This window comes from Diabrotica undecimpunctata, chromosome 6 (assembly GCF_040954645.1).
Source record: "Diabrotica undecimpunctata isolate CICGRU chromosome 6, icDiaUnde3, whole genome shotgun sequence".
In the NCBI taxonomy this organism is placed as follows: domain Eukaryota; kingdom Metazoa; phylum Arthropoda; class Insecta; order Coleoptera; family Chrysomelidae; genus Diabrotica; species Diabrotica undecimpunctata.
The window spans coordinates 88,266,264-88,293,536 of NC_092808.1; the positions used below are offsets into that span (position 1 = coordinate 88,266,264).

Sequence of the window (27,273 nt, forward strand, 5' to 3'; positions counted from 1 at the left end):
GAAATGGGCATTAAAATAAACTCAAACATAACCAAATTTATAGTCTTTAGTCGTAACTCACATTCAAATGCAGAGCTTCAATTAAATGGAGTTCAGGTTGAAAAAGTTTACAAAATTATATATTTGGGAAGATAACTAGATCCATACATAGAAATAAAACGTAGAATAACACTGACTAAAACTAGTTTCTGAAAATAAAGACGTTTCTTTGCAATAATCATCTCAGTTTAGAACTAAGACAGAATGGTTAAGCTATATTTGTTCTCTAGTTTTATATGGAGCAGATGTGTGGACACTAAAAGTATCAAATATAAACAGAATTTGAAGCATTGGAAATGTGGATTCATAGACGGATGCTGAAGATACCTCGGACAGCACTAATGAGGACGTAATAAGGAGGTTCAACAAAGATAGAGAATTACTAGAGACTGTTAAACACCGGAAAATGTCTTATTTGGGACATATTTGGGATTATATAGTGAGGGGAAATCGAATTCTACAGCTCATCCTTAACGGCAAAATAGAAGGTCATAGAGGTGTAGGAAGAAAACAGGTTTCTTGGTTAAAAATATTCGTGAATGGACTCAAATGCAGGACAATTATTTCATGTGACAGAAGATCGAGAAGCCTTCACAATGGTGATCGCCAACGTCGGATAACTCTGATATGGCACGTGAACAAGAAGACAAATGCGGTAGACCACATACATACAGTAAGACAAGTAATGAAGAAATCACATGAATACAATACACTTTATATGGCTATCATAGATTTCGGAAAAACATTCGATACGATAGGGAAGTCGGCATTAATAAATGTGCTAAAGGAAAACCTAGTAGGCCATTAAAGACATATCATTTGCCTATTTACCGACAATCAACTGATTGCAAAAAAAAGATGTATTAGTCAAGCAGACCCGCTATCGCTGCAACTCTTTACTCACCAACTGTAGCCAACCAATAATAGAGGAATAAATATCAACTGACTCTGTATGACAAACCTGATATGTGCATGATATATTTGCATATATTGCTGTCAAAAAATTTCAACGAACTGAAGGATAATTATCGACTAACAAAGGTAATGCATAACGTAGGAATAAAAATTAACATATCAGAAACAAAAGATACTCACAGATTTCATTGAATTTTATATCTGTAAAAAATATATTTAAGTATTTTCTCTAAATAAGAAGGATGGAATATAAATTCAGATCACTCCCACATTGCATTAACACTGTTCTACTAGACAATGATGGACACTTAGAAGAAGAAGTCAAAATATCTACAGAGAATGTTCTGTAAGCTGCTTCTAGTGATTTAACATAAAACAAAGAGACAAGATTACTTTAGAGAGATTAGAAACTTAATTACAGAAAAAATTAAGGATATTTAGGTCAAAAACTGACCCTACAGGAGCAAACGAATCAAAAAACCAACAATCAGAAGAAATTTTGCATAATAAAATCAAATCTAGAACAACTGAAAGTAGCTCAATGTGAAATAGAAAACTATATATTCGGAAATAATGAGGGAGAAGAAAACAAACACGCGGATTCGAAATAAGACAATAGAAAATCGGAAAGTTGTCTTAAAATTCAAGAGGGGAGATGACCTAACCAATATTGATGGAGTACATTGAATACTTGAGATACTGGAAAATAATGATAACAAACAAAGGTAAACTTTGTTAGAATATTCTGTAGAAATATTCTAAAAATGTTGGAATTAGAAACCGCAGGGTGTTGAATGGGGATTCATGGTCTCCCACCAGGCTCACCAATTACTGGAATGTATAGTAAGGACCATGTTATTGAACGATGGACAGGGTATCTAAGATCTTGTATTCATCAAGTTTGCTTTTAATATCGTCACCATTGATGAAGTTTAACAATTTTTACGAAACTGCCAAACGCTCGAAACACGATCTTCATTAGTGTTTATGTAATAAAATATTAATAACAACTATAAATGTTGTTAAATTCAAACTTCAAAGCCTCGTTTATTATGAGTTTATTGGAAAAAAGATAAACAGTAGTAGTGTATAAAATTATTTTTACCTTGTGCTCAATTCAACTAAAATCATATTTACGCTAAAAAAATAAATTTTTTTAACTTTTCTACTTTGATTTATAATAAACAATATTAAGTATGTTTAGATTGAAACACAATCATTTCCTTATAATTGAACTTTATGTCTAATTCAGTTCCAAAACATAGTCATTTAGTCTACACTGTAAATTGTGAAGATGTAAGCCATTTGTTTTAGTTGCTATCTTTAGATCCATTGTGATATAAATAAAGCTTTTACAATGTGTCTTACAGATGGGCATTTTAAAAAAACGTCCATGTCAATGAAACAAGAATTCATAATGAATATAACTAAAATTATATGAATTCCTTATCCGTATGCACATTGAGAAATAATTGAGGTAAAATAAAAGGTAAAGTAGTTAAAGGAGAAGAAGAACTTAAGAGATGCAAATAAAGTCTCGATTACCGTAATGATCTCCTTTAGTGAACTTTGGAGTCATCATTCAATCTTCGCTTATCCACTGCTGGACATAGATCTTCCTCATAATTTTCCATCTATTTCGATCTTGTGCCTCTTGCATCCAATTCCTATGACAACGTTTTAGATCGTCAGTCCAACGTGTTGGTGGACGACCTCTGCTTCGGTAGGCATCATCTCTTGGTCTCCATTCCAGTATCCGTTTTGTCAATCTATTATCTGTCATTCGAGCCACGTGACCTGCCCAGTTCCATTTCAGTGTTGCTACTCTCTCTACTGCATCAGCCACTCCTGTTCTTTGTCGTAGCTGGCGATTTGGGATCTTGTCTCGTAGTGAAACGCCTAACATACCACGCTCCATCGCCCTTTGACACACACGGATCTTTTGAACTGTTCTCCTTGTCATGGTCAACGTTTCCGCACCGTAAGTTAACACTGGCAAAACACACTGATTAAACGTTTTTCTTTTAAGGCATATTGGTATATCAGACGATTTGAAAATATGGTTCAGCTTGCCGAAGGCTGCCCAAGTCAGTCTTATACGACGGAGAACCTCAACGGTTTGGTTATCTTTTCCTATGCGAATCTCATGACCTAGGTATTTATAGGCCATTAGCTGGTCTATGGATCTTGTTCCTACGCATATATCTTCGCTGACTACAAGATTTGTCATCATCTGGGTTTTAGATATATTTATTTTCAATCCCCCTTCTAGCGAGGAAAGATAGAGCTGATTTAAAAGTTCTTTGGCCTCATCTATCCTATCAGCTATTAGTACAATATCATCTGCAAACCTTAGATGGCTAAGCTTTTCTCCATTTATGTTTATGCCCTTTTTATGCCCCCTTTATGAACTTTAGAGAACTTGTATAAATAATGGCAAAACCAAACTGTGTTGGGTTTACATTGATGAAAACATACTTGAAAGTATTAAATTATACGGCAATATGCCGATGTATAGAATAGAATAGAAATATGCTTTATTGTCACTGAAAATTGTACAATTTTGTGGACAAAGCTTACAAAAAATCCAAAAAATAAGAATAACAATTAAAATTTACTAAAATTACATAAATCGTCAATATCACAAAATTAAAGATAATAAAATACATAATCCATTGCAAATTGCATAATATGTAAAACCTTACGAACTAGTTTACGAATAAGTTTAAGCTACTGCATGTGAATACCCAAATATATTTAAAAATACTTTGTTGCTCGTACCTAAACGTACTGTAATTTCTTAGTTATTCGTTAAAAAACTCTTCCACTGAATAATATGGTCTTTCAGATATATAGGCTTTTGTCAATTTACGGAGCTTAAGATTGCTCAAAGTAAACAACGCTTTTGTCCTTCAAAAGTCGATTGAAAGTAATAAAAATGTTGATGTCTTTTTGTTGAAATAAAAAAAAATTAATTAACTTCAGTAGTGAGTATTTATAACAGTGATAATAGCTTGCAAACTACGAGGCATGCTTTGTATCAGATTTTGGATCACACTCTGGGGAAGATTGTTCCATTCCTGCAACAATATGTCACGAAGCTGTCTTGAGTTCCTAAGGGCCGGCACATGACTTCTTAAACGTCTCTTCATCTCATCCCAAACATGTTCTATGGGATTGATATCTGGACTGCGAGCAGGCCAAAAAATCGTGTGATTTGAACCTCATCAAGATACTCAGTAACTTAGTAACTTTCCGTGTGAGGACGTCCAATAACCAGAACCGGTAAAACATGGTCTTCTAGAATCTGTGTCAAGTACGTACGTCAAAAGATATGCCTTCTCATGCCATAACTGACCCTCCACTAAATGGAAGTTTCTCGGCAACACGTGCTTGAGCATATCTCTCGCCTGGATGTGGCCACACTCTTACTTTAAGACTTTAAGCATTAAAAGACGTCGAACTTTTTAAGTTTCCTACAGCATTTTGTTCGGTTTCGTGTCTGTATTTAATTGGTAGCACTAGTGTTTGCTTGCATCCTAATCATCCCCAAACAGCTTTTATCTAATGTAAATAAAGAGAATTTGACGGGTCGAGGTCTACACAGCAGTGTATAAAAATTGATGTTCAGAGATTGGTTTTTGGGATTGTTCCTCATAAGAAAGCTTCCTATAAGAAAAAGTTCTTTCTATCCATTTACTGATCCAAGAACATTCATCTTTTGACATAGGCCTCCCTTTCATTTTTCCAGAGTTCTCTATCTTGTGCCATATGCATCCATCCTGTTTTTAACAATTAAAATATTTCGCTATGTTTCTGCCAGAAAAATTATTTCTGGTTATTCTGCTTGTTTATTGTGTTTAGTTTTCTTATTACTTTTTTTACCTCTTCTTTTGTTAAGTATTGTGTTATTTGTTTTTTATGTTTGAAATATGTTGTCCATATGTTTAATTTATCTATATACATCTCTCAAAAGTAATCATTCTTTATTTCTACAAAAAGTATAGTTCTGTGATGCTCTTCTTTTTTTAATTCTTTGCTTTTAAAATTTTCTGTGCAACCAGTGCACATAAATGTATACGGTACAGAAATAACCAGTCTCTAAGTTTAAATACTTAGTCAGCTGGATCAATCAAGATCTAAATCCTGACTTAAAAATCCGAGTCCGAATTAAAATGGCCTGGGCAACTTTTTGAAAATGCGAAGCTTTTCACAGATACACCGCAAAATATACTGAAAATGTGACACCGATATACGCTTGGAACAATTTAGTTTTAGACCCGGTCTTGGCATAGAAGAAGGAAGTATACATGTGCTTCACGAATTACGCATAAGTTTTGACTGGCGAACACTCTGACTTAATAAAAATTCTAGATGCATAGGAACTAGACAACAACGACACACAGACTCTGTTTTACCTACATGGGCACCAAGAAACACCTATTAATCAACGAGTAAGACAAGGATGTGTCTTATAGTTCAGTGGTTACCCAGAATGCATATTTCAACGAGCACTAGAACATGCAAAAAAAGTATAAAATTATAAAAAGTAAACTTCTGCCTGATCTCAGATACGCCGACGATACAGCAATGTTAGCAAATAGCACTAGCAGAACTTCTAGTAGATAAACTAACCAGACAAGGCTGCAATCTCAGCCTGAAAATTACCACGACTAAAACCAAGATCATGGTCCTTGCTCGGAACCCCATCTTGTAGATAAACATAACTATCTACAACAAGTCAATAGAAAAAGTGATAAAATTCAAATACGTGGGCTGCTGGATAACAGACAACCTAGGTAAAGATCTACAAATATAGAAACAAGAAAAAGTGTAGAGATTGCAAGAACAACTTTCCTCAAGATAAAAACCTTTCTGAGCGACCGCAGCCCCAGAATAACCACCAGGCTCAGATTTGTCATATTCTACATCTAATCTAGCTTGTTAGGTGGAATAGAGGCCTGGACGATGAATTTCAGTACAATGAACCGCCTTGAGGCCTCAAATATGGATATACCGAAGTGAAATGACGAAGTTTTGAGAAGAATGGGAGAAACAGTGAACTGTAAACATTAATTTACTATTTACATTAACTAATCATAAAAGGAAATAGAGAATCGCAAAGACCTGGTCGTAAGTAATGTTCTTGGCTGAAGAATATCTGTAATTGTATAGGACTCTTAAATCTCTTAATCAATATTATCATATTCCAATATTCAGAGATAATTATTCGGCGTGTTTGATTAAGTATAGCTGGTTGTCTCATAAACATTGGATTTTAATTAACCTTATAGAAAAAAAATTACAAAGTTAAGTCCGCAGATTTTAAGGACCATTTTTTATGTCCCCCAGCCAATTCGTTTTGTCGGAGAAATATTACTTAGATAATAAAATATTATTTTAAAAATCTGGTGTTGTCTTGTGTCTAAAAAATACCACACTCTGACGGTATCGTGAAGCGAAACTCAATGCTGCTGAAGTAATACGTTTTGAGGACAAGCGTTACCTCGTTTACCAACAAGTGTCATTATTTAAATTACCGTTAGCAAGTGGGCAAGCATACTAGTAACTACAATATAGTTCACTAGAATATGTGTCCAAACATTGAGTTTTTGAGTAAATTTCGTGTTGCCTTCCTAAAATATTCTTAGATTTTCATCAGACCAGTACATACCATTTTGACGATGAATGTGTCTTTTCAAAACAAAATGTCGCTTCTTCACTAAAACGTATCTGTTATAATAAAGACATCAGGATTCTGTGCAATATAATTATTCCCGATTTTACAATATTCCATCTGTCTATCAGAGTCGTCGTCTGGTAATTCTTGAACCATTTTGTTTTGTAGGGGTGAAACGTTTTCTTCTTTGGAACCTTCGAAATTACTGTCGTACTACACAAATGGGAAGTTAGTAAAAATAAATGGATAAACTACAAACTGACTTGACCGAAACATCTTTTTATTCGAATAGAAGTTGTAGTTTTAAAACCGCTCGTCTAAAAAAATTAATGCTCAGATAATATTTTAAAATGGCATCTGTGTGTGAAACCATCAAGATAGTGTTCATTAAAACATCTTACAGCCTTACGATAGTTATCTCGAATTTCGACTTATTTTATATTTCGAATATCCATAATTTACAATCAGTCGCATTTTTACCAATCTTCAATCAATTTTGTTATAATTTCCAATGTACATATGTACATATTGTACACGTTCCTTATAAAAATCTTCAAAATTCATAATAACAAAGATCTACTGAATATTGTGTATCTATTTTCTATATGTTATCTACCTGTCCGAGTGTTCTACTTATATGCTAAAAATAGCTAAATTAATAGAGCGGGAAACACTTTTCCATCTTAGATCGAGCGTACTTTGAATACGATTTGTATCGTACGTATATGTACGATTTTTTTCGTACGATTTCAGTGCGCATACTGGAAGCGTTTCATAACCAGTACAATCAGTTTTGTTGTATTTTGGTGACATAAGTGTAAAATTAATTTATATCTTCTAGAAGATTATCTTCTGACTCCCAGACAGCCTCGTTCTACGTCAACATCGTAGAACTAAGTACGAGAATGAAATATACTTAAAAGGAGACGAATTCCTGCCATGATTTACGTTGGTAGTCTCTTATAAGGGACTCTTATAAAGAAAAGAGATGAATGAATTAATAAAAACGAAACACATTCAGAAGGAAACATGGGTAGACTACACTCGATCCCTATTTGCTAAAGGTGACGATAATGAACCACCAACACCAGAGGTGACGACAAACGAAGAAATACATATTGAGGAGGAAGAGGTAAAGGAAGCATTAAGGAAATTAAAAAAGTAGAAAATCACCAGGAGAGGACAGAATACCGAACTAACTCCTAAAGTACTGAGGACCAGATCTGACCAAACAACTATTAAAACTAATCCAAAAAATAATAGAACAAAACAGAATTCCTCAAGAATGGACATCAAGCATCCTAATCATCAATCAGCCAATCCCGTCCACTGCTGGACATAGGCCTCCCTCAGTTCTTTCCAGTGTTCTCTACACTGGGCCGCTTGTAGCCGGTGGCTACAACTGGCTACAAGCATCCTAATACCTCTCTTCAAAAAGGAAGACAAATCGGACCCGGAAAATTACAGAGGAATTAATTTATTTAACACAACACTAAAATTAACAACCAAAGTGGTAACAAATAAACTGAATAATATTATAACACTAGCAGAAGAACAACAAGGTTTTAGGTCGGGAAGATCATGCACCGACGCTATGTTTATAATGAGGCAAGTGTAAGAGAAATCATTTGAATACAACAAACCGGCATATATATGTTTCCTGGACCTTAAGAAGGCATTTGACCGTGTCAAATTAAAAGACGTTATCCACTTACTGTACGCAAGAGAGATACCTATCTCTCTTGCGTATCTATCTATCTATCTATAGAAAATATCTATCCAAAACAACACAATTAGAGTAAAAGTAGAAGAAGAACTAACCGACCCTCTTAAAGCTGGCAATGGAATAAGACAGGCAGATTCTCTGAGTCCTCTATTGTTCAACCTAATTATGGATAAAATAATAAAAAAAAGTAAGAACTAAAAAAGGATACCAAATGGGAGAACTTAAAATAATCTGCTATGCAGACGACGCAATACTACTTTCTCAAAGTGAAGATGATTTACAACGTCTGCTGCACGAATAATATAACCGCCAGAAAATTTAATATGTTAATTTCCTCAAAAAAGACAAAATGCATGGTTACAACAGCAAATTTACTAAGATGTAAATTGAACGTGGAAGGTCAGATAATAAAACAAGTGATGGAGTTTAAATATCTAGGCATCACATTATCTAGCTACGGAAAGCTCGAAACTGAAACGGAAGATCAAGTGAATAGGGCAAACAGAGACGCAGGCTGCCTAAATGAAACAATATGGAGAAATAAAAATATCGGGAAAGAAACGAAAGGCAGAATTTACAAAACAGTCATCAGACCAATAATGACATACGCGGCAGAAACAAGACCTGACACAGGGAGGACAAAAAGGATGTTAAAAACAGCAGAGATGAAAACACTTTGAAAATTGATGTTAAGACACTATATGACAGAGCTAGAAGTACAGGTGCGTAGTAAAAGTACAGGTACATAGAAGTACAGATACGTAGATGCAAGGTGGAGAACATCAAGAACTGGATAAGAAATAGAAGAGTAGAATGGAAAGATCATATAAGACGAATGACAACAAATAGAGTAGTAAAGACGGCAACAAACGGTTCCCCAATAGGAAGGCGATCAGTAGGAAGACCACGAAAACTATGGAACGACAACTTACTGGAGGCACATTAAAAACAGACAGAGTCATATCTATATAAAAAGAAGAAGAAGGTAATTGAAATCAGTTTGATGCCACAAACATTTCTGTTCGTACACTAAATTAATATTTGTAAATCTTGACACAATAGATCCGTGTCGAACAACGCAATTATAGGGATGTACACGTACACTCTATAATCCTATTACACTTACACTTTGAGAGTCGCAAAGTTTCATGCGTAATCGTAATCGTACTTCAACTTTGATTTCGTACGAAACGAAAACGTATCCAAACTGCGCTCAGCCTCACTATAGAAACACCGTGGAGTTGCCGTCTATGCTGTGTTGCCGTAGAACAAGCATAACAATCACCGAAGATTTCCTACTCTATATTCTAAAATTAAAACTTAATATTTAAAATAGACTTAAAAAAATATGACGGTAAAAATATTTACTTGAACTCGTTTATCTGATAAAATGTTATGGCATTATAAATCGTTAAACTCATTCAATATTGATTCATTTTTAATCAGTCTTATTACGAACAGTACAGCTGAATAATAAGCATTCCTTATAGATTCGTTAGTTAGTCGTTACCTGAAAACTTTTTTTATCTAACTATAAATTTTATGAAGTTGTTCGTTGTGGGCTTAAAAATATTGAACGTAATCGATGTTGGTTTTCAATTAGTGACGGCAAACTTAGTGAGGATGGTGTTTCATGTTTTGAGTATGCAGTTGTTTTATCTTACAGGTAAAGTAGACGCAATGTTTAGTACCGGAGATTCTACAAGTCTTTTTCTTCATTATTACACATAAATTTAGCCTTGAATTTATTGGGATCTTATCCTGATATTGACATTTTTATGTACTGAGATCCAGATAAAGTAGGAAATGATCATTTTCGATTAATCTTTTATCTCTTTCTTCTGATTACTTAGTGTGGTACAAATGGAAGTAGTGTACAAGAAATACATAGGGAGACTATTTAACTCAGCAAGGCAGGGATCCATAGCAAGATAAAAAATAAAAAATGGTCCAAAACTATCAAATGAAGAAGTGATATACGCACCTAAGAATATGAAAATTGAATTGGCTAACACGAACTACTTATTCATCTATTAAATTACTACTTGAAAATGTTTTTAAAGATTATCCACAACTGAATAGTACAAATAATTGGAGAACTAGAACTAGAATTTGGCGAAGACATCAGTGTGCTTCTCATGTATAACTTTTATTATTCCCACCCTTCATTATTTTTAATACTTATAATATTTCTTTTTTTGTAATATCCGAACCTATTTCTTCTGGAGTAAGTTCTATGTGTTCCAGATCCCCTTTTCATCATCGAACAGTTCGTCAATGTATTCTGTCCAGCTTTGTACTTTTTCATTCGTCTGTGTTATAGTAACCCCATGTTCATCCAGAAGTACACCAGTGGGATTTTGTTTTCTTAGTCCTGTCATTTTTTTAATTTTCTCCTGTAGATTAAAGGGATCTTATGTTTTTTGAAGATCCTCGACCCCTTTGCATTTCTTAAATAAGTTGAGAACTTACTTGTTAGTAACTTGTACCACTGTATTTATTGTTATCTTTATTCTTACATTGTCTCCGCTGTTTTATCATATTGAGTGTCTCGACATTCATCCATTCCAGTTTTTTCCTTAGTATTTCTTGACACTGTTCCAGTAGACAATGTAGTGATCGTCAAGCTCATTCGTGTATATGTTCAGCTTGCTACAGTGCACGTACATGTGCAGTTCGTGTTTCAGGCATTCTTTTACGTTGGGCTCCTTAAGCTTTCTTGTGTCTATTGTAGAGATTATTTGATGCCTTTTATGTTTTTAGCTATGAGCGTTATCCCTGCGATAAGTAAGTTGTGACCTGAGGCCACGTTTGCTCCGGGATATGCTGTCACATCTTAAACAGCATTACGGTACCTTTCATTTATCATAACGTAGTCTATCTGATTCTTTCTCCGGTGTATCTGCAGGCGATCGCCTTGTATATATTCGTCTGTCTGGTAGTTTAAAAAATGTGTTTGTAATAATCGAGTTCTGCTCTTAATTATAATAGACGGTCTCCTTTTTCATTGTGATTTCCCGGACCACACTTTGCTACACACTTTTCAAGTGCACAAATATTGCCGAGTATAATTTATCAGTAGCTGTTTTACACTACATCTATCTTTTAGTTCAAAAGGTTTGTCTATTTTGCACATTTTATAAAGATGATCAAGAGAGCAGTGTTCAATGGGCATATCTATGAGTATTTTTGCGAAAAGATTGTAATAATCTTTTCCCTTGCCTTTGGCAAGAAATACTTTCCTTTTTCCATTTTTCCCAGACCACACTTTGCTACACACTTTTCACCTTGTGCCTTTCCAATCTCTGCATTGATATCCTCTAGGGCTGTTGAGATTTCTCTATAGTAGATCTATACTATAGTGTGCCTATAATAGATGACTAGGGTGCTTGCTATTGAAGCATCACACCAGTCAACTATTTCCCGTTGGTATTGCGAATATCAACCTGGTCGCTCCAGTCTCAGCGATGAATCCAGGCCAGGTCCACCCAAAACAGCAGTCGCACAGGTGACTGCAGTTCATCAACTAGTAAGGATGAACGACGTATAACATACTGGGAGACAGATGCATCTTTGGGCATTTCAAAGACCTCGATTCAAAACCTACATGAAGAACTGGGTGTTACGGAGTTCGTTTCCCGTTGGATCCCTCATTTGCTCACAAAAGAGCAAAAAGCGGTTCGCGTCTAAACAAAGGAAGGATTTACTCCTACGAACCGGAAAATAAACTCCAATCCGCTGTATGGATGTTTCACAATGAGGAAAAACCAACAAAAGTGATCCATTCTCGTAGTGTGTCAACAAAATGGTCGCAAGTTTTGTATCAAAATATGGTCAAGTGGCAATAATTGCTTTAGAAGATCGAAGAACCGTTACTTCTGATGGGTATTTAACCGTTTTTTTACCAGAAGTTATCGCATAAACTCCGACAATCAGGACCTATCATCCTACATCCGGACAATGTGCTCACAGTGCCCAAAAGACAAGAGAGGTTTTAGAGCTTCAAAACATCGAATTGTTAAACCATCCACCGTGTAGCCTTGACCTAAGTCCCAACGACTTCTTCACATTCCCAAAGATCAAGAATTCAATGCGTGGGCAGCGATTCTGGTCGCCAGAAGAAACCATCGATGCCTTTAAAACAGCGCTTATGCAGGTGTCAACTGAGGACTGGAATAACTGTTTTACCAATTGATTTGAACGTATGCAAAAGTGTATCTATAACATATTTTGAAAAGTTAGCAGTGGATACTAAGTCTATATATTTTTTATCTTTATGGCAATATACAAAACTAAAAAGACAACACTCGTATGCATCTAAAATTTATGGTATATCATTTTATATCTCTAAAGTAACATAAAATAATTTAATGTTAATATAACATTACCGACCACTCTCTTTTAAAGTTGACTATATTATATACATATAAATTAGTTTCGATGCAGATATGTGTGTGCGTGGTTGATATATTGACTGCGAAATATATGGTTTCCTTAGCCTAACCATATTTGACTTTAATTCTTAAAAAAAATAACTGAAAAAATATTAACATAAAAAAGCCATTAAACGAATGGTAAATTATTTTCTTACAAATCAGGTTCAAATATAAACAGACTACTACATACTCATATGATGGATATGTTAAAAAAATACGATGTAATAGGGTACATTATTATTTGAAGATCGTAAGGGATGTACCTAACATTTACAGTGTGTCTATATTTCTCAAGTCTCAAAAAAACCACATACTCTTGAAGATAAATATAAATATCTTCAAGTGATAAAATAGTTGTAATCAATACAAATATTCAAAATTTATGATTTACTATGCAAATAATGAACTTGTCTGTTTTAGATGGTAAGACGCCGTCGCCCCAAAAGCGTACCTCGGCTCCCAGCGACATCGATATCTCCGGATCAGGCAACGGCGTGGATAGTTGGGCGGAGGAGGCGAATTTAAATCCTCCAAGTAGCGCTTCCAGCGGCTTCTCCGATGATGATTCTCTTCACGGAGATGGTGCTGCTTTGACTGCTATGCAATTAGTAGATTATGTTAGGGATAGAGGAAGATCTGGTTTAATGCAAGAATATGCTGAAATTAGGTTAGTTACTTCAACGTTTTTAAACATTAACCTCATATAACAACTTATATAACAAGATATAATATAACATCAACAATCGATCTTTTTATATTAGATGCAGATATGAATACAATAGAAATACAACGATACAGTTGAAAGCGAAAACATCGATTTTGTCAGGTTCCAATCTGTAAAATTAAGCGTAAAATAGAGAATATGTTTAATAATTTGTGGCTTATTTCCACAATATGTGTTATAATAATTGCGATATCACAATAACGCAGTTTCAGAGCCGTTTATTACGTTTTCATTTTGCATTTAAATGCGTTTCTTATAATTTTATATTTGGTTCCTAGTTAATTATTTAATTCAGAGTCTTTTATGTAATACATAAAGTTTTTAATAATCGTTATAACATACAAACAATTCAAGTGCACAAATATTGCCGATTATAGATTTCTCAGTAGCTGTTTTACACTACATCTATCTTTTAGTTCAAAAGGTTTGTCCACATTGCACATTTTATAAAGATGACATCAAGAGAGCAGTGTTCAGTGGGCATATTTTAGAGTATTTTTGCGAAAAGATTGTAATAATCTTTTCGCTTGCCTTTAGCAAGGAATACTTTCCTTTTTCCATTTTTCTATCTTTCACGATGCAACTTTTTGAGATACTACAGATTAATTCTGGTCCGATAAAACGAGTGCTAGCTTCTTTATCAAGACTGTCAACAGTGTCATTACCAGCAATTTCTTTATGTCCGAGCAACCGTAACAAAGGTACGTTACTTGACACTTTCGCTGCCACTCATTTATTTCAGTGTTGGTCCCACTTATATATTCAGCTACTTTAGTATGGAGCCAATACGAAATTATCTCACTTACCTGACAGGAACCTGACTACTGTGATCCTTATATACCACCTGATGCAAATAGGCCTCGGAAATCTTTGGAAACTGAACTTACAAGAACTTTCACAAAGGAACTTAAAATTAAAAAAAACTTTATCGGCATTCTTACAACATAAATTCAAGTTGTTATTCATAATATATTCGTTAGATTAGAATTTTCATTCATACACTGTTTTTCTTATAACCCCTCCTTTTTCGATTACCCCTTTTTCACTCTTCTTGACGTTTGGTTACAGCATTAGGGCAGAATTTATATTCATTTACACTGTTTCCTTTTGCTCTTTTCTCAGCCCATTTCGCACACTTTTTCGCATAACACTTCCTTTTTCACTATTTTTTTGACGTTTTGTCATATGTTGCTTCATAGTTGGATGTTTCTTTAGTTGGTTCTCAACGCAAAATATCTCTAATCTTGACGTTTTTCTTGACGTTTTGTTATATGTTGCTTCACAGTTGGATGTTTCTTTAGTTAAAATATATCTAGTCTAAAGATTCGTTAGTTGTTCGGGTAAACGTTGTATATATGGAAGTTATATAGTTTTGAAACTGTGGGGTTTATTGTTATTTGTATTGTTGTAAAATTTATTTAGTCTTGATTTGAAAATAGTTTCGATTAGATGTTCGGGATATGCATTATTTATAAGGGCATTTTTTGATTTTTTTATTGCAGTTGGTCTGTATTCTGAATCTATTAGTTTTATAGATCTATCAGCAAGACTTATAATTACAGACTTCTTATGGCAGAATGGATGATAAGATTTATAGTTGAGATAATTACTATCTAACTGGGAATAAGCCAGAATTAAAGGTTAAAATACGTTTATTGACGTTTCAATTTCCACTTCGGAAATCGTTCTCAAAATACGATTTCCGAAGTGGAAATTGAAACGTCAATAAACGTATTTTAACCTTTAATTGTGGATTATTTCCATTTAAATAGTAATTAATTTAAAATGCCACAAGAAAATAGCTTCAGAACAATATTATAGTTGAGATATCGTGAAAACCATGTTTCTTTTAGATTCTTGCAATGCGATGTTAGTGTACTCTTTTGTCATTCCACTTCTTTTTAATGATGTCAGTGGCAAGTTTTATTGGGATGTTAGTTTTACATTTTTCTGCCGAAAATCACGAAACGACTGCCGAAACGTTAATTTCAATGAACAATAAAATCTAGTTCAAAATTTATATATATTAATTTTCTAAAAGGAATGAATTTTGCCTATAAAAATTTATTTTAGCTTCGCCAAAGCTTTAGATATTGTTTTTAAGATCTTAGTGACATAAATGGATTTTTATTCTACCCTTATTAATTGTATCTTTCTCAGTAGTGACACGAAGTTCACAAGCTTTGGATATACTGTCTTGTAGACGGTTTATAGCAATTGTCGGAGCTTCTTATTATTTCTCATCATCAGTTGGCGCTACAGCCCTTCGTGAGCCTTGGCCTGCTTCAAAACGTTCTTCCATCCTTCCCTATCGAGTGTCTTTCTTCTCCAGCCCCTCACTCCAATCTCCCTCAGATCTTCCTGTACATCGTCCAGATATCTGAGTTTAGGTCGCCCCCTTCTTCTTCCGACCGGCTTGTTTCGCATAGTTATTTTAGTGGGATCACTCTCATCCATCCGCATAACGTGGCCCACCCACTTTAAGCGGTTTATTTTGATGGTCTTCACAATATCTGCATCACCAAAAAGTCTATAGAGTTCAAAGTTATATCGCCTTCTCCACAGACCCTGTTCGTTTACTGCGCCATATATGGTCCTCAATACTTTTCTTTCAAAGACTCGCAGTAACTCTTTATCTCGGGTCGTCATTGCCCATGTTTCAGATCCGTATGTGAGCACTGGGCGTATTATTGTTTTATAAAGTTTGCACTTTGTTGCTATTGACATACTTCTCGCTCTTAGTTGAGGGCCCAGGCCAAAATAACAGCGGTTAGCCACGCATATTCTTTTTTTATCTCGTTTGATGTGTTATTTTGTAGTCTACCAGTGATCCTAAGTAGCAGAATTCTTCTACCATTTCTATCGTTTCGTGTTGCACCTCTAAGTTATTTTGTTGAATTCTTGATATGGCTTGATATTTAGTTTTCTGGATGTTAATCAGAAGTCCGATGTTTTCTGCGGCATTTTTGATACGTGTTAAAGCCTCCACTGCTTCATTTTGGGTTCTTCCAATTATGACGATATCATCAGCGTATGCCATTATTTGTATACTACGGGTATATATCGTACCTTTTAAGTTTATTCTCGAATCTCTCATAACTTTTTCTAACGATAGGTTGAACAGCGTGCATGATAGCGCATCTCCCTGGCGCAGTCCTCTGTTGGTTTTAAATGTTTTTGAAACATCCCCTTGTACGCGCACTTTACATTCGACTTTCATCATTGTCATTTTAATTAATTCTACCAATCCTTTTGGTATTCCTAATTCTATCATCGCCGAATATAATTGGGACCTGTCAATAGTATCGTACGCTGCCTTAAAGTCTACGAAGATGTAATGGCAGTCTGTCGTACTCCGTCGTTTTTTTCTAATATTTGTCTGATGGATGATATGTGATCAATGGTAGATTTATTTTTCAAGAAACCTCTTTAGTAGGATCCTATTATATTGTCAGTATACCGTGCCAGTCGTTCGTTAAGTATCAGGGACACAATTTTATATGCTGTATTAAGAAGGGAAATCCCTCTAAAGTTGGAAAATTCAAGAACGTTTTATTTTTGCATATAATTCCAGTATTCCAATCTTCTGGTAACGCGCGTTCTTGCCATACCTGTATTAGTAGTTTGTGAAGGAGGGTTACAAATGTTTGACCGCCACATTTAAATATTTCTGCGGGTAGGCTATCTGCTCCGGGTGACTTGTTTCTGGCTAGAGACTGAATTGCTTTGTTTATTTCTTCCACAGTTGGTAGTTCAGTATCCTCCTGTTCTATTTCTATATCATATCTACCTTCAGCTCTACTTTCTCCATTAAGTAGCGTACTAAAATGTTCCTGCCATCTTTCTAGTACTTCCACTCTCTCATTTAAAAGAATTCCGTTAAGGGCCTTGACTTGGTTCGCTTGTGGCTTGAAAACTTTTCTTTTTGTGTTAACCTGTTTGTAAAATTTTCTGTATTCGTGTTCTCTATTAAGGTTTTCCATTTCTTCGAACTCTTTATTGATTTGTTGCCGCTTTTTCTGTTTGTGTTTTTGTTTTTCCTCTCGTCTCTTTACTCGATATTCTTCAACATTGCTCCTAGTCCTTCTGTTGATCATTTTCAGATACGCGTCGTTTTTCTCTTTCGTTGCTCGTTGACATTCCTCATCAAACCAGTTGTTTCGCTGTCCCTTGGGTACTTCAGCCAGCACTTCCTCTGCGGTCTCTTTGAGCGTGGTTTTCATAAACTCCCAATTTGTGTTAAATTCAGTGAGATATACCTCACTTCTGAGATGTTCTGATATTTTACGATCTAAGCATATTTGGAAGTTTCTTTCGACTTCAGTACACTTTAATTTATCAACATTATATTTGATTATTTTTGGTTTAGTTTTATCGTTCCTGGCGTTTGATATACGTGCTCTGATACGTCCAGCTATGAGATAGTGATCGGAGTCAATATTTGCACCTCTATAATTTCGGCAGTCTAGTATATCTGATCCATGTCTTAAATCAATCAGTACGTGGTCTATCTGATTTTGGGTCTGATGATCTGGCGATGTCCACGTCACTTTATGTATACGTTTATGTTGAAAGTATGTACTACTGATCGTCATGTTCAGAGATGCTGCGAGATTTACAAGTCTCGTCCCATTATTTCTCAGTTGCATAAATTTAAAAACATTATGCAGGCTGCAATCATTTGAGATGTGGTGTTAGAATTTGTTAAGGGTGTAGATTTATAAATTATCAAGTGTAATAAAACAGGGAAAAATAAAAGTAGGAAGAACTAATGGAAGAAGTGTGTCGTGGCGAAGAAATTAGAGGGAGTAGTTCCAATACAGTTTAATTGAACTAGTTAAATAAATTAGCAGTTGATAAAATAAAACTTGCCAGAATGATCATGTAACCTCCAGGATGAATAAACTTTATAAATAATTCATAGACCTCGCTTACTTTCTTGCTTGCTTATATTTTTAGAATAATATAACGAATTTTCCATGAAAAACTTTTTATTTTAAACGCCTTTTTAACAAATATATTGTGTACTATTCAGATACGATATTTTCCATTTTCTGAAGATTCCTTGTAATAAATCATGGCTTAGAATGTCTTCTCACACAATGAAGTCCAACTGACTACTGAACGAATTAACAACTTATAGTGGCATATTAAACTAGTACCATAAAACTAAAATAACTTAACTTAAATGGAAACAGTAGCTATTTAACAATAAATTCAGTCTTCTTTTAATACCCTATCAGATTATCTAACGTTGGCGATCATATTGTCAATAATAACTTTTTTTACGGTAACTCAAAATAGATTAGCGGATGTCTTTTGATACCACTCTCACAGATTTCGGAGGCAGGATGTTCTTCGGGCTGAGCCTCTTCTTCCGGCAATCTTGCTCTGTATTATGAGGTGTAGAAGGTAATAACTCTCTGGATGTTTCATTATATGGCCGAAATATTGTAACTTTCGAATTTTTATTGTTTTTGTTATGTCTGTGCTCTTTTTCATTCGTTGTATTTTTCATTCAACTGGTCCTCAATATTCGTTGGTAAATCTACATCTTAAATAATAAATTCAGTAAGCTAATTTAACAAAAAAAAACACAATTTTACTAGAATACAACTAGAATTCGCGGGTCCTAGGTGGATGAAACCGAGTGAAATGGAAGTAATTAAGGGATGCTTATGCCCAATATTGGAATTATGAAACTGGCAGCTAGATAGGTAACCAACTAATAGTCACGCATGAGAGGAGACTCAGTGGGAGTGTATCCGCTTTTGGTTCGATTCTCATTACAAAATCAAAAAGTATTGTAAAGGTTGTCGCTTTAAACGCCCTGATAAAACCACTAAGTCGTAATCTGTCTATCTGTCTATTACATCGACTCTACACGTAAATGTTCGAAGTCGAAGTTAAACTCGAGGTCCCGTATATCTGTAGACACAACGATGCACATATGCAAAAGAGCTGCCTACGCTCAAAATTAGACATGGTACATTAAGAAGAACATATTTTGTGTTATACGCCGTTATAACTCATAGCTGGTAATAAAACCTAACTATAACTACTAACCTAGTAAAATCTACTAAGGTTTTCAATGTCTTCTGAAAAACTTCAATTATAAATAATAAAAATTAAATATTTCTAAATGTAGGTTTTTCATTACTAGAAATTTAGAATTACAAAAAACGCAGCAGTTATTTAATTTTTTGAATTTAAACCAATATAAATATTAGCTCAACTATATTTATGCGATTAAATTACTTGTTGATATGCAAGATATTAGGTATGTTTGTTTTCAACGTGAGTTATTTTAGAAACGCTAATATTTTAGTTCAAGGTGCAAAAAAGTGGAACTTTTGATTTATATCTATAGATGGAAACTAATGTAAATATTTGCAAAAATAATAAAAAATATTTTTGGGTAATTGTTACAATATTTTAATTAAAAGTTATTTAAATCGATAAATTATATTAAATGCTTAAAAACAGGAAGTGACTTGCTTGGCCGATATGATTAAACCTTCATTTATTACATTAAATGCTTAGGGTCTGATTGGAAATAGCAGAGTGGAATATCTTTCTACGAAGATACGAAGTTATAGCATTGACAATATTGTAATACTTATTAGTTTATTTTAAGATCTGGTCTACTGGCAAGAATCGATCGTTCCATAATTAAAAAGTCTTGAAGAAATTCGTGTACCTCCGATAAAAATATCGGCGGGACCCAGGTGTACCTGGCCTTTCGGCATACAACCCTTAGCTAGCCACGAGTCCGACACCACCATTTGACCTCCACGAATCATCGCAGGGCTCCACCCTCCCGGTAGTACCTGTGGTGCGTTACAAACACCCGTCCGTCCAACCCCCCCCCCCCCCCCCGGGGGGCGGAAAGGTGAGCACCACAGGTATAGAGTAACTTGACCTCGCTCGTAGACAGGTAGCCGCCGAGGAGCTCTCTTCTGTCACTCTTAAATCTCTCCAATAGTTTGTAAGTGCCGAAATCCTACGCCCTTAATGGGGAAAGGACGTATAAGTGTCACAGCTCGTTCAACCTGACTTTGATTCTGTGGACTGAAAGTAGTGTGGTCCCACGAGAGACTCGTCTCGGATACTAGAGAGTGTAGACCGGTGACCGTAACGTCGAAGCGTCCTGCGTGCGTTTCTATAAACCCGACGCCTCGAACTACGGCTCTCCACCTCCCATTCCTTCCCATTGGTCGCCTCTTACGACAGGCAGGGATATCTGGCCTCTGAAATATTCTTGTCGCCGCTTGCCGGACGGTGAAACAGAACAACAGCTTAAAAACGATTCCGTCCGAAATACTAAAGCAGTTTGAAGGTGGCCAACTTAAACTTATTAGCAAGTCTACTTAATAATGGCTAAGAAACGGTGAGTTGTCTGAAAATTGGCTAGTTTCCACCTTCATCTGTTTTCGTAAGAAAACAGATGAAAAATGAAAAATATTTTCATAGTTGGGCCTTAAAAACGGACTTGGAACGTGAAAAGCATTATTTTCTACGCAAGTTTGGATACGTGACTGGTAGTGTGAAGAATCTACATACTGTAGACTGTATAGTGCAAGACTACGACCAATATGAAATGAAACTGAGCTTCTAAAAGAAAAAACATTCCGATAGTAAGCCAAAATGATAAAATACAACACCAATTTGGACCAAATAATTAAACTTTAGGAAACAGTAGACATTGTCACATATGGAGCATTCAGTTTAAATAAGGAATTAGAGCTTGAGATACCATGTGTTTTCTACCCTTTTATATGAAGTGGAAGCCTGCGCCTTGACGGTACTGTCAACATCTAAACAGATGTGGAAGTTATATGCACTGTGAAAATATGTCATACTTAGGACATGTGATAGTCAATGGAAAGTTTCAAATAATTTAGCCAATTTCATAAGCTAAAATAGAAGTCAAAAGAACCCTTAGATCTTCGGCTCTAATATCCTACTCTGCCGAAAGTTGCCAGGGGGTCTTTCTTCGTGTCGGTGTCTTTAAAAATTTTATTCTCCATATTCGGTTAAAAGCCCATTTTATGAGTATATGTGAATTATCGAATATATCATGCAAAAACTAAAATTATTCATTGGTTTTCGTGCTTTGCTTTATTTCTTTCTACTGTTCTATGCTATTTATACTCTTCCTCCGCACCTCCGAGAAGAACGCAAGGAATATAAAATTGCAGACAACGGTCTGTAGGTCTGGAAACCACTGTATCACCAAAAAGCAAGGCCGTGAAAAACTACACGTCCTAATATGTATAATTATCAAATTACTAACGGGTATAAACTACAATTGTATAAAAATCTGTTTGATTGTGTAGCTTCCAGTTTGTTTTTAAAATACCGTATTGCATATTGGAAGCCGAAATCTCAAATAAAGATTTTTTTGTAATTGTTGTTTCTTCCCAACGAAATATTGGATAAAAACTGAGATTGTTCTATATTTATTGATCTTCTAACTTTTCTTCACTTTTTTAGATCAAGACCTCCTGATGGCACATTTAACATAGCCAAATCAAAAAGTAACCTTCCCAAAAATAGGTATACCGATGTGCTGTGCTACGACCATAGTCGCGTGATTCTTACTGAACTGGACAATGACAAAGATAGTGATTACATTCACGCAAATTTCGTGGATGGTTACAAGCAAAAGAATGCTTTTATTAATACACAAGGTAAGGTTAAAGCAGAAATAATTTATATTTAGTTAGCACAGTCGACTAACTGTTTAGGTTCGGTGTAGTGAATTGGTCCTTAGATTTGTATAAAAGTATCTCTGAACGGTTAAATAACTATATTATAATTGTAATTTTAATATTCTCGAACGAAAAAGTTGTGGAAAATTCAAGAAAAATTTTGTAAGGAAATATCGACGTTTCATACCCCTACTTTTCAACCTTTCATCTTGAATATCTCAGAAAGTACTATGATATAACCATTAAATCCTCATTTTTACTGATAGTGTCACTAAATCCCTTCAAAAACTACGAACATGTACTTTGGATCCTTTATACCAAAAAAAAAATATTAATTTTGAGATTTATTATTCAGAAAATAAGACGCGGCAATTGTTTATGATTAAAATTAATATTTTTAGATTTTTAAGCTGAGATAACCATAATCTTAAACGCTCATAAGTTGATGAAACAAAAATCCGAATGAAACATAGGTAAAATATGAAAATATAGAGAAAAAAAGAAGGACGTAAGAAAGAGATATTAATTAGAACTGTGTATAGATGAAAACGATAACATACTAGTACACGAAAATGATGTAAATATGCATTTGAAGAAGTGTTTCAAAGTTTATCAAGTAAAGAGCTCGATAGAGCACTAGTAGAAGACGCAGATACAGTTACCGCAGTTGTATCTAAAGTAAAAAAAACAAGCCTTAGTGGTATTATATAAAATAATTAACAATAAATACCAGGCGTATGATAATTATCGTTTTATACTATAATTTTAACGTCATCTGCAACGAACTTATAGTATGTATACCATAATAGTAAAATATACGATAATTTCAGTTAATGCTATGATCATCCTCTTTAAATTTTTATCTCAAGTATCTCGTGTAATACATGCAGCGTTGAAATAAAAAAACAAACATTTCTCAGGCACTAAATTTCAAAATCTTTAAGCAACGTAAATAAAATAAAATTTAAAGCTAGTGGATGAATTGGAATGGGAACTTTTTACCTATTTTTGGAATGGGTTTTACCAAAATAGTGGAATTAAATAAATTTTTCCAAAGCGATAAAGTAGTTATAACAAATGATCACAGTGTATAAAGATCTATTGCTTACTTATATGGACCCACGATATGTGAGACACACTGATGTTGAAACAAAATTGATCCTCAACATATTACAAAATTTGTCAACATTAATATCATGTATCTAGGAATTGGGACGAGGCAAAATATTAATGATTTAGATGATGAATTATTACAGGATTTTTACTAAAGTTACAGTGGTTTCTTGATTACAGCTTGTATGGAAGTACAAAAAGAAATGATTTTGCAGATTCAATCATGGGCAAGATACATTTTCTAAATAAAAGTATAAAGTCGTTTACCACGAATATCAAAATTGTCCTGAATTTGTAATACTCAAGACCTACAAACGATTCAAAAGATCGATGACGAGTGGACGAAACTTCAACAATACCAGGATATTCCACTATTCGAAAATCTGGATGAATTCTATTTTAAAGTTTGTCAAATAAAACATTTTGATGGTAATCCTTCTATTTGCTAATGCGAGTGACTTTGTATTGTCTGCGTTAACTTTACCTCATCCAAATGCAAGTTGTGAACGACAATTTTCAAAAGTAAATTTAATAAAGAAGTACAGGAACTGTTTGGCAACAGACACTTTATATGGCATTATGCATTCATCCCAATCAGTTTATCTTTAAAAGGGTTGTGTCAATTTTACACCGTCAGAAATAATGGTTATAACTATGAATATAATTTATATAATAAAGAAGCTGATAATAAACTGCAAGAAGTTTACATTAACGGAATAGTGTATATTCTTTTTACTTTAAGTTTCTTTTAAACAATTTATTTATTATATTTGTTTGTTTATTTGTCATCGTTTGTTTCTTTTACGAAAAACAAATTATTTATTTGTTTACCTTGTTAATTTCTTGCTCAACAAATTATAAGTAAGTACGATCATGAAAGTACTATAAAATACGATCATTTCAACAACAGCATACAGTTTTCTGACTTCGATGATCTGGCAACGCTGCTCTCAAAGAAACATACCTAATAAACGAATTGGTTTAGTGGCCGGCCTACTAATATAGCTATATCGTTTTAAGTATGGTTCTCTCCGTTCCTCTCATTGAGAACGCATACATACCTTACATTATTTCCAAAAGTGTATATTTCATGTACACATTTATGATATGAAGTTAGCAATACCATTGATTATAAACTACCCACTAGATAGCTCACCTCGTGGTAACCGAAAGACGTATCAACAACTAGATGGCGTTACTCGAAAAACGTATCGAGATTTCTCATTCTCTCTCTGACTTGCGAGGAGGTAGGGGTAGTGTCAGGGCCGAACTTACCCTATAGGTGTATTATCTGTGACAAGTGTTATGACAAGTTATAGCGGAATTTTATAAAAAAAAAGGACTCACAACTTAGATAAAATGGCCTCTGTAACGCATAAGTGTGTTTACGCGGTATGTTTTGAAAGAAACGATGGAACAAATAATAATATATCTTTCTTTAAATTTCCCCTGAAAGACTTAGAGCGCACAAAAATTTGGCAAATAAACTGCGGGAATATTGATATTATATTGATGGATATCAGTGACCTGAAACAGAGGGTAATTTGCCTATGTTTGAATTGAAACTGAAACCTATGTGACTAAGCATATTTTATTAACTACTAATTGGCTTGAAAGCTGTAAAGACCATAAAAGAAAAATTATAAAATTCTTGATAAAAATCAAACTTTTAAAAACTTGTCAGTGGTATAACGTTAATGAAAGCAAACAAAAAACTAAAAGGGAAAAGATTCACAGAAAATTACTTATTTTCGATAAAAGTAAAGGTAAACAAACTTTAAAATGCAAAAATTCGACAAATAAAAAGGAAAAAAATCAACAGACTGACAGCCACAAACTAGAAACGTCACAAATTGTACTTAAAATAAATATGAAAACGTCTTTTTTTTCTACCTCTATCTTTGATATGGGTAAATCTAAACTATATCAATGTACTGAGTCTAGTGCGTTCATAAAAATAACATGTGTTTTTACTTACTACCAGGCGGTAGCTAGTTTGTCTTTAGTTTCATGCGTGGAAGAGAATGATGGTAGATCAAAAGTATGTGTTTTATCTCGCCAGGTACTAATGACGCACGGGTAAATAATCGTGGACTCAACTGTATGTTAAACTACACTATTAGCTTTAGTTTCTATATACAGTAGATATTAACAAGTATTTTATAATATCAGTATGTCTTAAAACCTTGGAATCATGTGGAAAACTTTTTTATTCAGTTTAGGGAAAAATGTATTATTGATAAAAACTTGCATGCCCTAAAACTCAAAATGAAAGAATCAGATGTCAAATATTCAAAGTCTTATACCAAGTTTGTTAAAAAAGAGTAATATACCTTTATTTTTATAGCACTTTCATATAAATATGAACGTGGTTTTTAATTGTTCTCGACTTTTAATAATAAAATGTTTCAATATTGTCAATAATGAAAGTACTTTTTAAGAACAAGAAATAATAATTTTTTTTTCCTACAATTTTAATTTTACAATCTTAGTTTGAAAACAAGTAACATTAAAATATACTTATTTACTTTGTTTTGAAATATGTTCTAATTAGTGATGTTTTAAACTTTCTAATCCTGTCCGTTTATCAGCTTTTACTTATTGTTCCTAGGCAGATGGCCCTCAACTATTTATATGTTGGAAATTCCCTCTCATTTTATCAAGATATGTACTTACATGATTCATTTTTAACGTTGGTAGTTTGTGGTATTTTGTCAAAGAGAAAATCGATTGCATTTGGTACTCACCACTACTTGCTTTTAAAACCTCGATGACGTAATTCCAGAAAGTCCTCAGAAAATTTTTAAATGTAAAAAGTATGCGATCTAATAGTACCTAGATCATATTGATTTTAGTTCACCTCTATACAATTTCTTATTTTGCACAGGATATAATTGACTTCTATATTGCCATTTATAGATAAATTGTCAATTTTTTGTAGAACAATGTTACTATCAGAACAAAATTTATATATTCTTCTTGTCGAAGTTCCTTCTCCTATCGAAGGCATACATATAGAAAAACATAGGAAAGAAGAAAAGTAATTATAAGCAACTTTTGTCATATAGAATTTTTTCACTAAGGTAATAGTTTTCGAGTTATTTGCGAGTAAATATGTTCATTTTTTAACCAAAAAAAAACAAATTTTCAAATGGTTTTTTGCAAATAATTCAAAAAGTAAATATAAATTTTATCGAAAAAAAAGCGTTTCCAGCAAAAATATAGCTTCTAAAAAAGAGAAAAAAAATGGTATAATTATGTATGAACTCTCTATACCCAGTAAAAGCAAAGTTGTAACTAAGGAAAAATAGGTTCATATCTGTCAAATTTTAAAGCGAATATTTCAACGTGAAATAACCAAAAAATGGTACACTTTTTGGGGAAACCTCAGTACACCTTTTTTAAAGTGTTCAAAAAATATTAATTTTTGTTTTTTAATAAGTTTCTAGCATCAAAAGTAAGCGTTACGCTCAAAATAAGTTGGTCCCTTTTTTTGGTCAAAAAAACTCGGGAAAATCAGCCCCCAATTAGCTTTTAAATCAAATTAATCGTTACCGCTTCACAAATTACCTTACTAATGTAATGATTTGTAAGTTTCATCTGTTTAAAGGGCTTATTTTTTAACAATTTTTTTTAATTATGAAAAAAAAAGCTTTTTTCCAAAATAACTTAAAATTTATTAGTGACACCAAAAATCACAAAGAGTAAAAAAATGTAGGTTTTGCTTTTCTGAAACTTGCTTACTTTTGATGCTAGAAACTTAACAAAAATAAACTTTTAAACACTTTAAAAAAGTTGTAATGAGTTTTCGTCGAAAAGTGCTTTATTTTTTTATTATTTCACGTTGAAATATTCAACATGGAATTTGACGAATAAGAACCTATTTTTCAATCGTTAACTCGAAAAGGATTGACTTAGTAAAAAAA

The 27,273-nt window shown here is 33.9% G+C and overlaps 1 protein-coding gene across 1 annotated transcript in view; it reads left to right on the plus strand.

The window, feature by feature from the left end:
* Ptpmeg2 (Protein tyrosine phosphatase Meg2) overlaps window positions 1-27,273 on the plus strand; it is a 329,068-nt gene that overhangs the window by 293,315 nt on the left and 8,480 nt on the right. The window contains exons 5-6 of the mRNA XM_072534846.1: window positions 13,217-13,463; window positions 22,017-22,213. Of these exons, the coding sequence (XP_072390947.1) occupies window positions 13,217-13,463; window positions 22,017-22,213 (444 nt within the window). The remainder of the gene's footprint in view (window positions 1-13,216; window positions 13,464-22,016; window positions 22,214-27,273) is intronic.